This window comes from Myotis daubentonii, chromosome 7 (assembly GCF_963259705.1).
Source record: "Myotis daubentonii chromosome 7, mMyoDau2.1, whole genome shotgun sequence".
NCBI lineage: Eukaryota > Metazoa > Chordata > Mammalia > Chiroptera > Vespertilionidae > Myotis > Myotis daubentonii.
This window is the reverse complement of record NC_081846.1, coordinates 29,777,041-29,795,807: the sequence shown is the minus strand read 5'-3', so window position 1 is coordinate 29,795,807 and position 18,767 is coordinate 29,777,041. Positions and strand designations below refer to the sequence as shown.

Below are 18,767 nucleotides of genomic sequence, written 5' to 3'. Positions count from 1 at the left end.
GCCCAGATGACAATCATAAATCCCACACAATTGGACCTTAAATGTGGGTTATTTCCCATCACTACAAGGATGAGCGTCCTGGAGACCCTCCCTGCTTGTTGCCTGAGGTTACAAGAGCACTAAGCACCAGAGGCAGGAGACCCGATACCACCTGCCCTGGAGCCCTGACCCTTGCATGTCCCGCTGACCACAGCCTCTGGAGCCAGCAGACTAAATCCTGCTTCCCTCCCTACCATTTCTAGCTGGGCTCCTCAGGCAAGTTACCTAACCTCTCTGGCCCTGCTTCTTCCACTCTGCAAGGAGATTACAACAACCCTTGCCATAGCTGGTTATTTTATTTATTCATTCATTCATTTATTTATTTATTTATTTATTTATTTATTTATTTATTTATTTTTATTGCTTAAAGTATTACAAAGGGTATTACATATGTATCCATTTTATCCCCCCGCCCTAGACAGTCCCCTAGCCTCCCCTATCACCCCGTGTCTTATGTCCATTGGTTATGCTTATATGCATGCATACAAGTCCTTTAGTTGATCTCTTACCCCCCTACCTCCTGCCCCCCAACCCTCCCCGGCCTTCCCGCTGCAGCTCAACAATCTGTTTGAGGCAGCTCTGCCTCTGTATCTATTATTGTTCAAAAGTTTATAATGGTCTCTATTGTCCACGAATGAGTGAGATCATGTGGTATTTTTCCTTTATTGACTGGCTTATTTCACTTAGCATAATGCTCTCCAGTTCCATCCATGACGTTGCAAATGGTAAGAGTTCCTTCCTTTTTACAGCAGCATAGTATTCCATCGTGTAGATGTACCACAGTTTTCTAATCCATTCATCTACTGATGGGCACTTAGGCTGTTTCCAGATCTTAGCTGCCATAGCTGGTTATGAGTATTAAATGAGAACGTAAGCTTGTGGTCTGTTCTGTGGACATGTATCTCCAGTACCTAGCCCGGCACATAGAGTTGCTCAATAAAGATTTCCTGAATGAATGAATGACTAGAACGAGATGAAATTCAATGCAAGTCATGCTGTAGAGGCTTGATTTCCTTGCCTCTCCTCCTTCTGCCCACTCTCCCCGGGCTCCTCCCTATGGCACACATGTTTTTTGCCTCCCACCCACATCAGGTCATGGCTTTCCTGAGGGCAGCAACGTCATATGGCATTACTCTTTATTTCTCCACTCCCTTGCCAGTGCCAAGCCCTGTGCCTTGCATGTTACAGACACACAATGAATGATTAACTTGAAAGTTAGATTTTTAAATCAGGATTTATTTTCATAAAAGCCTTCTAATTTGAAGAATATGATTTTTCCTCAATGGAGCTATTTCTTTTTCTAAAAATGATAGCTATGATACAGGTTCAGAGTTACCACTGCCAAAATATTATCAGCACCGTGCAAAGCATTTTTCAACTTCAGAGCACCTCATTGTTCAGCTAATTGGTGATTTCAGCCTATTTTTAAAACCTCCTTATTTTGGACGCAAGGGGAACGAGTGAGTGTTCCTGTCCAGCTTTACTTGTTTAAACACCGAGTGTTGCTCAGATGGCCTTGCGGAGTCTTGGCGTTGTGAGTTAGAAAGGGGTCGCCTCCTCCTGGAGGTAAATCCTGAGAAGATTTGCGGGGTGTGCTCACACCCAGGCTCACTTGGCTCAGGAAGGGAGCACCTTAGCTGGTCATGAGTGTGGTTTTTAAAAAGCAGGTTAGGTTAGAGTTTCAGAATGGAAGGAATCTCTGGACTTGCCTCTCTATGTGGAGTGTGGGAATCAATGGTGACTCTGAGGCTGAAGGACTTGCCCAAGGTCACAAAGCTCGCAGAGAAACGGGAATTCTGGTCACTTCCTTCTCTACCCATCTTTGGGTCAGAGTATGTTTTACCAACGTATTCAAGGTTAGTGAATTTCCTGTGAGTGATGCAGGGAGCAGGAGGCATGGAATTCTTTGGCTGTGAATGTGTTGCTTACAATGCCTTCACCAATGTTTGGGGCAGGGAACAAAAGAAAATGTGTAACCACATGATGTGGCATGTGTCAGAAATTTGCTCCTTTTTATGCCTGAATAATATTCCATTGTATGGATACACCAGGTTCATTAACCCATCCATAGGCATTTGGGTTGTTTCCACCTGCTGGCGGTTGTGAATAGTGCTACTATGAACCCCACCCTCCACATGCTCTCCCTTCTCTCCTCCTCCAGGATCTTACGCTTCCAACCTTTTCTGTCTTCCTCTCCCTGCTGTCTTCCATCTCCCTCCCCATCCCTTCCCTGGCCTCTTGTCCACAGGATTCACAGCTCTCATCTGAATACCAGCCCCTCAAACAAGCAAGAATGTAGTGAGTCCTTGCTGCTGTTCCCCTGTGTCCACCCCTTCCTCCTCCTCTCTCATCCTCTTCATCTCCACCACATAGTGGTCTACACCCAATGTGCAGTTTTCCACCCACACCCTTACATTTCCTTTCTCTTCATATCATGAAACCACTTCTCCAAGGTCATGGGCAGTGTCTTCATCCTGCCCATGACTGTCATCTCTGTGGAAGCATTTCTCACCTGGCTTACAGACACTTCCCTGTGTCCTGTCTCCTGAGATCTCCCCAGCTCCTCCCCTCATTCCTTTCCCCTCTATTGTCAGAGCTCAGTCCTTACCATTCCTCTCCAACTGCTCTCCATAGCAGCAGTCACTCACTTTGAGCTGTCACCTCTAAGTGGGTGTCTTCCAGACCCTCCCTCCAGCCCGGGTCACCTCCACTCCAGCACTCCAACCGGACGGGGCGTCTGCTACCACCTCAACCCTGATTAGACTCATCTCCCGACCACTGTGTTCCCCCCTCCGCCTCCCACACACGCCTCCAGCCTGGCTTTTCTGATGGGCTCCAGTTTCTATCGGTGCCATCACCACCCTCGTCACCCAGGTTGGAAGCTCAGTCTTCACAGATGGAGGCCCTCAGCTCATCTGTCTTTGGATAGCCACCACGTTTGCTTTATTTATGATGATCCCCATTTGTTTTCTCTTCTTTGGCCAATGCCATGATTTGAGTCGTTGTCATCTGCTGCTGGAATGATTGTGCGAAGCCTGCCCACCCTCTCTGCCATCCATGCTGCCTTGCTCACCCGGAGCCCGGAACTGGGAGAGCCCAGTGGGCTGCCAGTGCCAAGCCTGCACTCACTGCCCATTTTTTGCGTGACTTCTGGAAATTACTTACTCTCACTGGGTAAATTGCAATAGGTGACAGAATTCCAAGCATCACAATCTGGTGGCTGTTGTGAAGGTTAAATAAACTGATGGGTGTGGAGTGCCCACAGAGGTACCTGGCTCACAGCGAGCACTCAGCAGGTGTCAGCTGCTGTCATTGTCACTGTCAGGCCATAGCTGGCTGCCTGCACTGAGCTCCGTGCTACTTCCTCTGGCCAGAGATCTGCCCTCAGCTCTGTGGTCTCCCTGACTGGTGAGCCACACTGGAGCACATTGGACCTCAGCACATCCTTCTCTCCTCTGCTGGTCCTGGAGATCCAGGCCTACCAGACCACTCCCTGCCTCCTCTCTCTGCCTCAGGGATGGCCTTGCTGGCTCTCACAGTCTTTTCAAACAAGCCTGAGAGGAAAGAAAAGACACAGGGAGGAGTAAAGAGTGTGGGGTTTGGAGTCTGCAGTCCTGGGTTTCAGTCCAGGTGGAGTCGCTCACCAGCTGTACCTTGCTCCTTTGAGCCACCGTTTACTTCTCTGTGAAATAGAATAATGGTATTGACCTTGTAAGAGTTCAAGAGAACCCACACATATACACACCTGCACACACAAGCATGCACAAAACACATGCACATACACACCCACACACAAACATGTAATATAACATATATACACACAAGCATGTACACATGCACATACATACACAAGCATGTACACAAACACATGCACACACATATGAACTCACACAAATGCACATCTATACATACACACACACATGCCCAACTGGCATTGAATAGATGATCTGTGAAGGGCACCTATTCGTAGCCTCTTGACGGAGGAGAAAGATTAGAATTTTCTTCTCTTCCTTCTCTCCTCGAGGCTCTGCCCACTCCCCACATCCCGTTTTTATGATGGCCCCTTGGGAGTCCCCTCATTTGGTCTATACCAGAGCTCCTGTTCCCACGGAGAAGGGAGGGGAGACTGAAGCTCACCCCTCCCCCCCTAAAATTGAAGTGAATGAGACAAGGGATGACCAATCTGCAATGCGCCTTCTCACATCCACACGCTGTTCAGAAACCTTCACAGACACTGCCACGTGTGGTAACCCCAGCACCTCAGCACGTGCCCTTGAGGCCTGTCAGGGCCTGCACCCAGCCCAGCCTTTCCCTCTGTCCCCAACACTTCGGTTGGCCCAGCCTTGTCCCTGAATGTGCCTGACTCGGTGCCATTCCCCTGCTTTGCTCACACCATGTGTTCTTTCATGTGAACGTGGTTTTCTCCTCACCGGAGGGCAAGCTCTCTGCAGGCAGGAACTTTTTCCAGACTTCCTTTAGATCCCCCGAATTTTCACTCACAAACCTTCTTTCTGAAAGAATGACTGACTGCCCCCTCTGTAGTTTGGTTTATAATACAGACTTAGAATTCAACTGATGAATATTTTTAAGTCAATCCCTTAGCTTGTTTGTCCCACAGCATATTTCTTAATTAACTTCAGGTTTCCTTCCTCTTTGATTTAAGTTTCTCAGGGAATCATCAGGACCTACTCAATGAAAAGAACTTTCTTGAAATCTCTTCCCCTTTGTAACCACCAGATTAGAAGACTCAGGTGTCATAAGATATCTGGCCTATATCAATATCACAGTTTCTTACTTAGGTTTAAGGAAAGTAGAATGAAAGGGATTATCTAAAAAATAGCAAAGCACGGTGCTTAGGCAGTTGTTAATGACTGTATAATGGGTACCTGTGGTGTCCCTGGCTCTGTGCTGGGAGCTGGGGACAGAAATCACTAACACCTGCTCTTAAAGAATAGGGAAGCATACCCGCCAACAATGCGATGGCAGGCACAGCAACTAACTGAGCCTTAGAGGTTCCTACTCATGAAAAGAAACAGCATGTGTGGACAGCGCAGTCCGCAAGGGCTTTCTGACATGATACATTTTATTTGACCTTCACTCTCTGATCTTTTTCCTTTGTTATCTGCATTGTATGTGTAATTCTTTAATGACTAATATTCCTATTTGCTATTAAAAACTGTTTTCTGCTAGTTTTCCAGATCAGAAACTTTAGCATGTACATATACTCAAACTTTAGCATGTACTTTGTGTCATAATCGCCCGGAGGGTGTCTTACACTCAAATTGTTGGGCCCCACCCCCAGAGTCTCTGATTCTCCAGGTCTGGGTGCTGCTGGGGACTCTGCGTTGGTAGCCAGTTCCCAGGGAGGCTGCTGCTGCTGGTTGGGGACCACACTGTGAGAACCGTTACTCTAAGCTGCCTGTTCAAAGCAGAGATCAAACAATATTGGCACATTGGTGGCAGTGTTAAAATCCATAAATTATTCATTCATTCAAAAATATTGAGCCAGGCGTGGTGCAAGCTACTGTGGACTCAAGGCTGCCCTTGATAGGAACGGCTCCTGCTCCTTGGAGTTGCTCTCATTTAATCGTTACAACCACCCTGGAGGGAGCAGGTATTATTACCCCTGTTTCACCCCAAGGGAAATGAAGGGCAAAGGCCATGGTTTTGCCCTGCTCACTCAGCTGATTGGTGCATCATCATCCCGGACATTTCGTTTCCCAACCTCTGTCCTTCCCACTGTGCCTTTTGCCTATGTACTTGTTGGATGTGTTACTTTTTTTCTAAACTTGAGATTAACTTTCCTAATTGTGCTGTCAGCTTTCTCTCATGCTTTCCTATCCCATCGTCCCATTTTATACTTTATTAATTTCCTCTCACAGGTGGGCCTCTTAGCTCTTTTTTTTCTTTGCCTTTGGTTTTTAAATCATGCTTCCATTTGTTCAGATGGCTTTGTTTTTTCCCCTGCCAGCAGATCTTACTCATTTTTTTCCTGTTAAATAATTCCTGCCTTCTGACTTTGATATTGGATGCCTCTGAGATGGACCGTGTTGATGGCACGCGGAGCCCTGCTATTTATTTCTTACTTCAGTTGCTAATATTAGGCATCCGTCTCAGCAGCAGTGGCTGAGCCCCAGCCCTGGCTGCTCAGATCGCCCCAGGGCAAGGCCTGGGGCTGATGGGCTCTCCAGGGGCTTCAGGCTCTCAGGACAAACCCAGCAGCCGGCCTCACTGCCCAGGCCAGGCTATTAAAAGATACGAATGTTAAAAATAGCTCTCACCATAATTCTCACCCTGGAAGCTTCTGAAGAAACCGCTACATTCTGCCTCCAGAGTGAAGGCAACGGCAGAGGCCTATTTTTATTTCAGTAGCAGATCGTGAAGAAAACATAATACACAACAACAGTTGTGCAGGGAAGTTTAGGAAAACCACTGTTCGATTGCCTTGTTTTTTAATAATCTGACCACTTGGCCAACTTCGAGGATGCCCCTGCAATTTGCCATTAAACTCCAGGTTTTCCTTCATTGGAAGAGTACAGGCAGTATAGATACTGACATGGGGTGCTGGTGGGAGTGGGGTGGGTTTTTTGTTATGTTGAAAACAGTCAAAAGACTGATCACCAGGATGTAGTTTTCTTCGAAGCCATCCTGACATTCACAGGGAACTTAGCTATTTTCCTTTCTCCAAACACTGATAAATTTAAAATTTATATTTTTATACTTAAATACAAACTAGTATAGAATTAAATACTCTAAGTCTACCTCAGACCAGATGTAATCTGGTAGTGAGCTTACTGAATAAGTTTATAGCTCAATGCATTTCCTTGATGGTGTACTAGCATACAAACTTGATTTTATCTAATGTCATTTCTCGGGGTCAGTTGCTAAAAGCACCAAGCCTTGGTTTAGAGCTTCTCCATTCATCCCATATGTCCTTGAAAGACATTCTTACTGTCTATCACAACTTTTCTTATATCCTTTCTGTTTGCTAGAATGTTCTTCACCAGCCGTGGGCAAACTACGGCCCGCGGGCCAGATCCGGCCCTTTTGAAATGAATAAAACTATTGAAAAAAAAGACCGTTCCCTTTTATGTAATGATGTTTACTTTGAATTTATATTAGTTCACACAAACACTCCATCCATGCTTTTGTTCCGGCCCTCCGGTCCAGTTTAAGAACCCATTGTGGCTCTCGAGTCAAAAAGTTTGCCCACCCCTGCTATAGACCTTTGTGATTAATTCCCTACAAGGAGACATCAGTGCTTCCAATGGTCACCTGTTTTTGACCTAATTATTTTACGTATTCATTGAATATCACAGTTATAAGTTCCTCAGTAATTAAAGTTTTGTCGTCAAATATTTATTGTAAAATGATCTTTAACTTTCTAGAGGTTGTAAATATTCCTAAGGATTCTGAAAAATGTTCTGAAGGAGCTATTTCCCTGCTTTGTAAAGCACCAGCTTCTGTTTAATGAAAGATGAGAGGCACTGGGACAAAATGAGTGTTTTTGTTCAGAAAGATCAATGTCTCATTGACCTAAACCAGCATGTTTAACGGCACATTAGGGACATTTTGGGCTGGATAGCTCTGTTGCTGGCGACTGTCCTGTGAATTGTAGGATGTTTAGCAGCATTCCTGGCCTCTGCCCACTAGATGTTAATAGCGCCCCCATCGCTGTGACAATAAAAGTCTCTAGACATTGCCAGATGTTCTGCGGGGAAAGAGTCACCCGTGGAGAACCACTCACCTGAGGAATGAAACCTGGACAGGGCTGTTGGTGGGAGATGTGCGCTCAGGGTGCTGCCTTCATTGGGTGGGTACCAGCGGACTCCATCAGTTCATGGGATGGTTCATGGTGGCTTTGGCATAACATATTATGTAAAATACCTTTCTTATTCTGTTCAGGTTATACCGGAGAGCTTTGCCAATCCAAGATTGATTATTGTATCCTAGACCCCTGCAGAAACGGAGCAACGTGCATTTCTAATCTCAGTGGATTCACCTGCCAGTGTCCAGAAGGTAAATGTTATTGCCCCAGCAGCACCTTTGTTTTCCATTTTAAATCATGAACTTATATGATGAGCTTTGTACTTTGAATTTTTGAAAAACACTATGCAAGGGAACTTCCTATTTTGTTCTGTTTATTTTAAAAGAATTATATACTCGTATATTTTTTTAGTTCTATGCTAGAATGGCTTGAACATTATGTTTGACTATTAGAGATAATCTAGGAATTCCTGTGATTTTTATGTATACACTGAAAATGAATAACTATAATAAAATGAAATTTCTTTCTAATGGTGAATTTCACTTAAGATTCATATTTTGTTAAATTATTGGTTTTTGATACCAGTTCACATGAAAAATATTCAGGGTAAAGTTCACCTGCTTTTGATTTTAAATCAACTTTATAACATCTCAGAAATTTTGAGTCACCTGGAAAGCCACATCTTTAGAGCTATTGTTTTAAAAATCTCTTTTTATTGATTTTAGAGAGAGAGGAAGGGAGAGGGAGAGAGAGAAAAAAAATATCAATGTAAGAGAGAAACGTCAGTCAGTTGCCTCCCATATGCACTCCAACCGGGGATCAAACCCGCAACTTGGATATGTGCCCCAACTAGGAATCAAACTGGCAACCTTTTGGTGCACCGGACAATGTTCCATCCAACTGAGCCATACTAGCCAAGGCTTTAGAGATAATTTAAAAAAAAATGTTTTGTAAGAGTTTATTTTAACCAAACTGATGACAGCTACTGAGAAGTAAGATCTCAAATGCTTCTTCAGTCCTACTTTTATTGGTAAAAATAGTTTTACATTGTGAAGAAGCGGGCGGGTAATCACAGCTATGAAGCGGGTGTTTAAGGAATGATTTTGTACTTAGAGGAAGTTTTGTTTCTGTTTCTGCTTGGAGGAATGTTATGGGAGGAATTACTTTAAATCTTGGATGTTGCAAAAATAGCATGTTTTAGAGGTTTTACTTCTTAAAACCAGCATATAAACTCCTGATCCACTGAAGTGACATTGACAACCACACAGAGTAGCATGCCATCCTCTGTGGAGGGTGCATGTAGAGTGTGAGTGTGGAAGGAAACATATCTGTGCACAAAATGACCCTAAGCTGCCCCTGACTGTGAGGTAGCAGGAAGGCAGTGGTACTGCGTGAGTGTTGATAAAAGGCCACTGACCACCCAGTAACCTGAGGGCTAGGGGCTGCCGGTAGCTGCACCTGCGATTGGCAGCGTTTCATATCGGCAGTGTCTCATATTCATTGATGTGAAGCCCTGAGCATCAGCTAAAGATGAATCCTGTCTCCTGCTCACCTGAGTGGGTGCAGGAGCTGGGTGGTCGCAGCCGCCCTTGCCGTGTTCCTTTGTAGCTGGATGTGCTTGTGATGACTGTGGTCACCATGACGATGGAGTTAAATGTGCTGGACGAGCCCCGCTCCTCATCCTCCACTGGAGTCTCTGAAACAAATGGGAAAACTTAGAAACACTGGGAGGGCTGATGGCCGTGCAGCAGCACCCATCATCACTTGCCCGTAGAACACTTCCGAGTTCTTCGCAGTGTGCCTCACCCTGCGCTCCACAGTTGCCATCCATTCTGGTTGCAGGCTGTGCCATAGCCGGGGGTGGGATTCAGGGTCACTGGCTAACTGACTGCTGAAAAATCATTAATCCCCCTCTCCGACCCAGTTCTTTTCTTTTAGTCGTAGATGTGGGAGGTGATGATGCCGCTTCCTTCACAGGGCCATTCTGGAATCACAAGGGGTTTTTGTGCAAGAACTTTAAAACCCCAGAATGCTTTCTTGTTATTGCTTTGCTTGCTACCAGAAAGTAGCTCAATAAACATTAGCTGCTTTATCAATATTAACTGCCAAGTCATTAATGAATTTTAATGGGAATTTGAAAATTTCATCCTGGAACATTATAGATTGGAGGGAAACAAGAATGGGAATAAGGAGAAAAGTTTGGGAGCTGTTGTAGAAGTGCAGGAAAGAGATGTGGAAGGATAGGACTTGAGAAGGAGAGAAGCTCATATATGTTAGAGAACTAAGTGAGTTTTAATTCTGCAGATATCTAATTGTTTATACTTATCATTACTGTCCATTGTATTTATATACATGAATATATTTAAATCTGTATATAAATAAAATCTTAATATTACTGTCTAGCCATCATCTTTGCTTCAGCATCTCAATTTTTATCCTCCCTCCCCAGACCTGGTGATTTGAAGAAGTAGAATATCACATAAACTAATGAGGAATAAAAATAAATCAATAGAAATGAAAACATTGTCAGTTCTGCACCTGTGATCATTCTCATCACACAGGGCACCTCTCATATAATCTAATAATCCTCCTGAAATCTACCTGCCATAGAAGGCATGTGGTAATCAAAGACCAGAGTGAGAATAGGAAGCTTCCTGTGACATTTCTCCAATGTGTTTTAAAGCAGCGGTCGCCAACTGGTGGTCCGCGGACCACTGGTGGTCCGTGAGGTCTGAAAGGTTGCCAACCGCTGTTTGAAAGCATGAATGTAAAGACATTTTCTAGTGCTAACCTCCTGAGAGGATTATAGACACATATCATTTATAGTAACTGCTCTTATACGGCAGCCATGAAGATATGTATTGCATGCAGTTAGGGACTCCTTTCTTTCAGACCTGTAACTGTTAGAATGCCACATTGGATTTTACTGTCAGACATTACATATCTTATAACTTGGAAACTCCATTGCCAAAGTGAGAGCTGGTGTCTTTCTCTGGCCTGGGCGCCAGTAGACCTGATTCTGGTTCTGATGATGCAGCAGGAGCGGGGAGTGGTTACAAATGTGTCTTTAGGGTCACACTATGGGTTTGATATCCGGATGTACCTCTTACAGCTCTTTGCTTCTCTGAGGCTCCTTTTCCTCATTTTAGAAAATGGGGGTGATACTAGTATACTCTTTGTAAGTAGCTGTGAAGAACAGGACTTAGTCCTGTGCTTGGCAGATAGTAAGTGCTGAATAAATATTAGTGATGATGATGATGATGATGATGATGATGATGATGATGATGTTGATGATGATAATGATGATTATGGAGAATTAATCATATCACCTTGGATGAGTCATACAATTTTTATCTTTTCCAGACATTGTTTCCTTATAAAATGATGAGAGTTGACTATTACCTTTAAGGAGCCCCGTTCCTAAAAGTCTTCAATTTATATATATCTGCTTGAGAGCCCCTTACTGAGATATTAAATCCATTTGTTTATTCAAGTAATGTTTATAGAGAAAAGTTTTAAAACCTCTAAGCGACTCTAAGGAAGGTCTGGGTCTGAAACTCAATGTTGAGCCAAAGGCCCTGAAGGTTGAATCCCATTGCAACATGCTCCAAAGTTTTATCCAAAACTATTTTTTGTTTTTCTACATTTTATAGCCTTGAGTAATTTAGCTACGTGAATCCTTTTGTTCAACTCATGTCAGTGGTGATGCTTCCCATCTTAAAGGGATTTACAGGCAATGGTCACACTTGTCATAAAAATTATCTCTGAGATTAATGTGCATTGCTCAGGAAATGGGCATGCTCTCCAATAAGGATTTATGAGTTATCCAGTTCTAGGATTTGTTTGTTTTCCCCCAGAATCCTGATATGTATGAGTTTGGTGAAAGCCCTCTCTTAGGACCATATAAAACTGCATGTATTTACGTAAGAAACATGCAACATGTCCTCATAAAATTACCATGCTGAATGAAATACTGTTTTTATTCTTTTAAAATTTGGCTTTATCCCTAAATCACCACTTCATTTAGGAATTTTAGCAGCTGAGATCCTTGGAGTTCCCAGTGCTATGTGGTTTCACCTTTTGGAAACAAAATAGGATATGAAGACTTACTAAGTGTGTGTAAAATTTTATTTCTATGTTTGGTACATGCTCATTAATTTATGATATACAACTGAGCCCTTATTTCTTTTTTGTTTCTTCCCCCTTTTCTTTCCCCACAGCACAGTTTCTCTGAGATTGTTTAAATAAAAACACTGGAAGGAATTTTGTTTGCCTGCTTCTCCCATTAGCAGTGGGGGCCAGCAGCACTCACTTCTAGTGAATGCCTGGGTCCTACCCCTCACCTTGAGCTCTTCACTTTGGGAACCATTCTGATGCCCAGTTTAGGGCTGGCATGTGATAGTCGAAAGTTAGAGAGGCAATCACTCTAGATTCATGTTGATATACTCAGTTACAAAGATTCATAATCCACATAGAATATTCTAAGTAGAAAGAAAGATGGGTTAAAAATGCAAGGAGATGTGGAGAGTTCATGATTTGGGGGAGAGCCAATATTTCAGTAAGGCCAAGAGGAGTATGGAAAGTGAACATAAATGAGGGGACTACTCAGAGGCCCCATCATGAACGGTCTTATAAGCCACACTAAGTCTGCATTTCATTCTGAGGCTACTGGATATCATCTATTTGTGTTGTTTTGCTATCCCTAATTGCAAGCAGTATAGAAAGTGAATTAGAGGAGGTCGAGACTGGAAGTAAGAAATCAGGGGTTTACTAGTGTAATTGAGGTGAGAAGGGAAGAGGGACGATTTGTAGCAATATGGGTAAAGACTGTGGAACAGATTGGTCAGTGATTTTACAAGTTAGTTCCTCAATAACATGCAAGGTCTTAAAGCAGTGCCTGGCCTCAACAATTATATGTTATATATAAATTTGTTAGATAAATGAATGCCCAAAGGAAATAGCAGAACTTTCTCACTAAACCTCTAAATTTCCACTGTTAATAACCAATTATTTTTGTTCATATAATTCATCTACTTTAAGTTTCATTTCTTCTGACTTTTATATATTTAGTCTAAACTGGGGAGAAGTTAATATTCCTAGTTATTTTTCATTTTCCTGTCTTAAATCTAAATTCATCCTTTTGTTCTGCTAAGAAGTCCTTAAAGTGGTTTTTACTCTCTCACATGGATTTTCTTAAAAATTAAAAGTCACATTTTAAATGTGATTGTCTTGGGTCTTTTACATCTGATGGTTTTGTAATTGCTTTTCCTGGATATTCCCCCTTCTCCTCTTTATCATGCATAGCTGTCTACTTTCTTAGAACTGGAACAAATGTGGTCCCAATTACGTTTTCCATAAACATCAGCCAAAACCTCTTCTCTGATCCCAATATCATTTCTCGTCCTTGTCTGCCCAACCAAATTCAGGGCTTTCTTTGAGGCCCAGTGCAAACTCCAGCTCTCCGTGAGGTTTTTCTGGCCTGTACACCCCTAACAATCCTTCCTTCTTTTCAATCACTGCTGCTCTCAGAGCCTGTGCCACACACCGATCCCCTGCTGACAGCTGGGCCTGTCCCTCCAACATCACTTCATGCTGGAATCATTCCGTGTTTGCAGAAAGAAAAAATGGCCTCACATTGTTCTCGCGTCATCGCAAATATGTCCTTCTGGTCTTCACTGTTGAAGACAAAATTCTTTGAGAGTCAAGATTCTACAGACCTTCTTTTTGTTTCCCTTTGCAACTCATCAAGGCACCAAATTTTCTACTGCTGTCTAGATTCACTGATTGTTTATATTATCTGTAATCAGAGTAGATAGTGACTAATATTCACCCTTTTCATATTCCTTTATTGTAACTCCCCAAACCTAATCCATACTTCTCAATCTACTTTTTTTTTTAATTGTGGAATAAATCTATTAGAAAATGTCCTCTGTCACTCGTCCATTTTTTTCATCTGCTCAGTTATTCCACAAATTTTGACTGCGTGGCCGCTCTGTTGGGTGCTGAGCTTCTAGGGTGAGAGGAACCCATGTGACTCCTCTAGGATGCCTTGGATCTTATTGGGGATGAGAGCTGGTTATTTTCTGGTAAACCAACACACAACTACATCTCACAAAGTCAGGAAAGTGCTGTGATACAGAACAAGCAAGAGATATATGTACCTGGAATGGGGTGATCAGGGAAAGCCTGTCTGTCCAGCACTGAGGCTGAGAATTAAAAGGAGCCCTCTGTGTGAGCAGGTTGGAGCAGGAACTTCCAGGCACTGGAATGTTTCAAGGCTCCAGGTGGGGGATGGCTTGTCATTTCTGGGAACTGCATGGAAGGCAGCATGGCCAGGTCCTGGAAAGAGAGGGCTCAGAGTGATCAGCTGAGTCAAGGCCTGTAGGACTTGTTGCCCATGGAAGGGAGAAGTGATGATGGTATTTCCGTTCGAAGAAAATCATTTTCATTGCTGTTTGGGAAATTGGTTATAGGGGTAAAATAGAACAGGGATGCTCACAGGAGGAAACTTATAATAGACCAGGGGAAAGATAATTGACTAGAACAGTGGCGGTGAGATGATATAAAACATTCGGATTCACAAACTATTTTGGAAATAGAGCCTGTTACTATCCACTGATTGGTTAGCTATGGGGGTTAAGGGACAAGAAGCAATCAGGTATACTTTCTAAATTTCTGACTGGAACCATTTGCCAAGACAGTGAAATCACGTGTTTGGTTTTAAGTGCCCACACATATCGTTTCTTCTATATAAATGATCTTTACAGGGTCAGCAAAAATGCCAGTGTTACTTTATTCCATACTCCCCTTTATCAATCTTGCAGAAACTTCTGACATCTAGATAGCTTTCTCCATAGAGTGACTCCATTGTTTTGTAATTTAAAGTCTCCCAGAAGTACTTTCTTTGGGTCTTAAATATGTGATTTCCATAATGTGTATATCTCAGGGGTGCTGATTTCTTTTTTATTTACAGAATAAATGGTCAGCTGGCATATATAAATACTGGTTCAAATACAAAACTTGAAGTAACAGTCAACTAAGTAAATTATAGTGTGATTTTTTTTTTTTGCATTATCCCTGCATTCCTTAGAGATTTCCTTTGTAGTTCTGTTTTGTTTATTCTCCATTTTAATCCTTTAATCTTTCATCCTTTTCTAAACTTCCCCTTATTACAGTGAGTTGTTTTTAAAGCTCTCCACTGCTGGTATTTCTCCCATGTGTTTGAGTTTCTCTCTGGAGCTCTGGTATTTTCATTTTAATATTTCCTGATGTCCATCGTATGAGTTTTGTATGAGTTGAAATAAACTATTCCAAACAAGAAATATCACTATCTTCGTTATTCTCAATGCATCTTTTGGTTAACATATCAGATAGTTTTTCATTTTCTACCTTCAAGTGGGATTATTAATTCAAATATGTTAGCTTCCAATTAGGACTACACATTATTCCTCCAGTATGGCTAATTTATCCATCTTTTAGTCATTTTAGAAACACTGCTATTGTTATTTTTTTTACTTATATTACAATACTAGAGGCTCGGTGCACAAAAATCATCCAGTTGGTGGGCGGTGAGGGGGGGATCCCTCAGCCCTGCCTGCGCCCTCTCTCAGACTGGGAGCCCCATGATCGATCGCCCCTCAGAAGGAGGCCCCACCCACCCACCACAGCGCTGCCAGCTGGGTAGCCTGGGCCTCATTCTTTAGGGCGATCGATCGTGGAGCCCCCTGATCGTTCTCCCCCCCCCCCCCCCCCCCGGCCTCCCTCTGCAGGGCGATCATGGGGCAATGGTGGGGCCGCCCGACCAATCACATTGTACCTGCCTTGGCTGGCCTGTTGCCAGTGGGTGTCATAGTGTGGTCGTCTGGACAGTCATTCTGCTGTTTGGCCATTCGGTTGATTTGCATATTATGCTTTTATTCTTATAAATTCCACAAAGCAGTATTCCATTTGTTCTCCTATATTGAGCTCTTTGTGTTTTGGAGTTCAAATGTGTTTATGAATGTGGAGCCCCCAGAGGATGTCAGCTGTTTCTATTCTTATTACCATTTTTATTCAGTCATTCAGCATTGGCCTGGGAGCTCTTCTAAGAATTTTGATGTATATCTTTTTAGAATCCACAATAACTTTATGGAGAAAGTAATTTCGCCTTGTTGCTGGGACAGGCCAGTAGTAGATTAGAAGGGTCAGGACTTGCCCTGGTTTCTCAATTTGTCGTATGGTAATAACGGCGTGTTTAAGTGTCTCCTTTGCAATCAGAATGAAATGGAAAACATTTCATGAAGGATAGAACTGTATTCCACTCTAGGCTGCAAGGAGACTCTTGGGAGAATTCAAGTGTTATTAAAACTGATTGTGTGATACATTCTTAGGATTATTTCTAAAATTAAAAACTACCCAAAACATCATAAAATGTTGGATAGCATTAGATAATTTTTGAATTTTCTGTTTCGGACAGAAGAATACCATGTTGATTATGCCAGTTTTTGGATGATGCTTCAGATGGTTAAGTCTGGGAACAACTTTTGTTTTGTATATTCCTTATGTCCTTAACAATGGCAACAGAAACTACCAGCATTTCTAGTTCTGCGTGCAGATGGGTAAATATAAATTTAAAGGAGATAAAAACCATGAAATAGAATATTGGAATAAAAACTGCATATGAGTAAAATTTTTAAACTCTTGTTTCTAAAATTTGAATAATCTTCATTTAATTTTCAAACTTCTCTTAAAATATTAAAAGAAAAATAGATTTTACCCAAAGCATTGTTAAACACCTACATGGACACACAAGCCTACAGACCCACACACATAAATATGTAACATTTTAAAAATGAGAAATACTGAAACACACACACACAAAATAAAAAATCACCTATACAATTAAACACATTTTAAATGAATGCAATTTAGAACCTTTATTGAAGTATAATTTACATATCTTAGATTTCATTCATTTTAAGAGTACAGTTCAGTGCATTTTAATAAATATATGGAGTTGTGCAACCATCACCACAATCTAATATTAAAACACCATAGGGCTGATGCACAAAGATTCGTGCAAGAATAGGCCTTCCTTCCCCTGGCTGCCAGCCCCGGTTTCTCTCCAGCACCCAGGGCCTGGGCCTTTGTTCTGGCCGCCTCCTCCTGCCACCGCTATCTTTGTCACATTAATTTCCATATTCCCTCCTAGTTGGGTGTGGGTGCTGCCATCTTTGTTGTGAAATGACAGACAATTTGCATATTCTGTCTTTATTAGACAGGATTTATATCAACCCTGAAAGACTCAACATGGCCATTTGAAGTCAAGTCTTCTTCCCACCCCAGCCCCAGGCAACCACTGATTTACTTTCTATATCTTTAGACTTGCTTTTTCTGGGCATTTCTTATAAATGAAGTTATGCATTATGTGTTGTGTAGCTGGCTTCTTTCACCAGCCATAATTTTTTGAAGTTGATTTATGTCATGTCATGAGTCATAACTTAGTTCCTTTCCATTGCTGAATAATTTCCTACTGTATGGATATACCACAGTGTATCTAGTACAATAATCAACTTATATATATCCAGGTACTGCCAAAAGTGATTGCTTCTAGAGAAGGGAATGTGGGACAAAGGAGTAAAGATGGGAGAAAGGTTTTTTTATTGTGTGTTATTTTACATGGGTTTAATTTTTAAAATTCAGGATTATATCTTTACCTGTTAAAGCAAAGTGAGGAATATCTTTCCCCAGCAATGTGTATAAAATAAGAGGTGAAAGCCCTGGACTGACCCCAATCCCACTTTCCTGAAGGTAATCACTGTTAATATATTTTTGACATCTCTCTAGTAAGGGGTGGGTAAAGTCTGGCCCACAGGCCACATAAGGCTTGTAAAATCATTTGGTCTGGCCCTGCCAAGGCAACCACAGGCAGGACTTGAAATTCAATAAATCTAGGAGCTTGTTTTCATAGCAACATACATTTATAGTAAGTAAATTATATTAAGCGAGTGATGTTATAAATATCCAAAAGGTCATTGATAGGAAAAAGGTTCCCCACCCCTGCATAGTATATATAGACACACATATGTATGCGTATATAAATGTGTTCTTGTCCCTGCATGTCTATACATCTGAGCAGTCATATTTTGTATTGCAAGAAAACTGAAAGCACAGGACTTAGTAATAATTTAACCCCCAATTACCCACACTAAGAAAACCTGCCATACCTGCCTTTGTTTATACCTGCAGGCTATTAATGTATTAATTGGCTAATCAGTTCACAACGAGGAAAAGATTTCTGTACTCAGTTTACAAGTTGTTATGTGTAAATGCAGTTTAAAAAATTTTAACCCATCCTCTGGGTCTGCGTTTCCTGGCAGGGTACTTCGGCTCCGCCTGCGAAGAGAAGGTGGACCCGTGCGCCTCATCGCCGTGCCAGAACAACGGGACCTGCTACGCCGACGGGGTGCGCTTCGGCTGCAGCTGCAGCGCTGGCTTCACGGGCCCCACCTGTGCGCAGCTGGTGGACTTCTGTGCGCTCAGCCCCTGTGCTCACGGCACCTGCCGCAGCGTGGGCACCAGCTACAAGTGCCTCTGTGACCCAGGTGGGTACCGGCCATCACTGCGGGGCCTTCACTCCCCAGTCTCAGGCTCCGACTCTCTCTCGCATCCGAGCAAATGCTGGCCTGCTGAATGTGTTGACTTGTCAATGTAATTGACCTCCACTCATGTATGACACACTTTTTTTGTAGACTTACTCTTGGCAGGGTTTAAAAAAATACCCTTTCCCCTTTTTATGAGCAGTTCACCATCATAGAAAAATAAAAAAAATACAAGTAAGCAAAATAAAGAAAATTAACAACAGGCTTAATCTTATAGCAGCTTAATTATTTTTTAAACACTTTATTAGAGGTCATTCTACAGCTTTGGCTGTATTGCATATCTTTTAATACTGGGTCCTTAGGTTAATGGGATATGTTTT

The 18,767-nt window shown here is 42.4% G+C and overlaps 1 protein-coding gene across 1 annotated transcript in view; it reads left to right on the top strand.

The window, feature by feature from the left end:
- DNER (delta/notch like EGF repeat containing) overlaps window positions 1-18,767 on the top strand; it is a 246,232-nt gene that overhangs the window by 173,464 nt on the left and 54,001 nt on the right. The window contains exons 7-8 of the mRNA XM_059703408.1: window positions 7,945-8,058; window positions 18,166-18,390. Coding sequence (XP_059559391.1) covers window positions 7,945-8,058; window positions 18,166-18,390 — 339 coding nt within the window. The remainder of the gene's footprint in view (window positions 1-7,944; window positions 8,059-18,165; window positions 18,391-18,767) is intronic.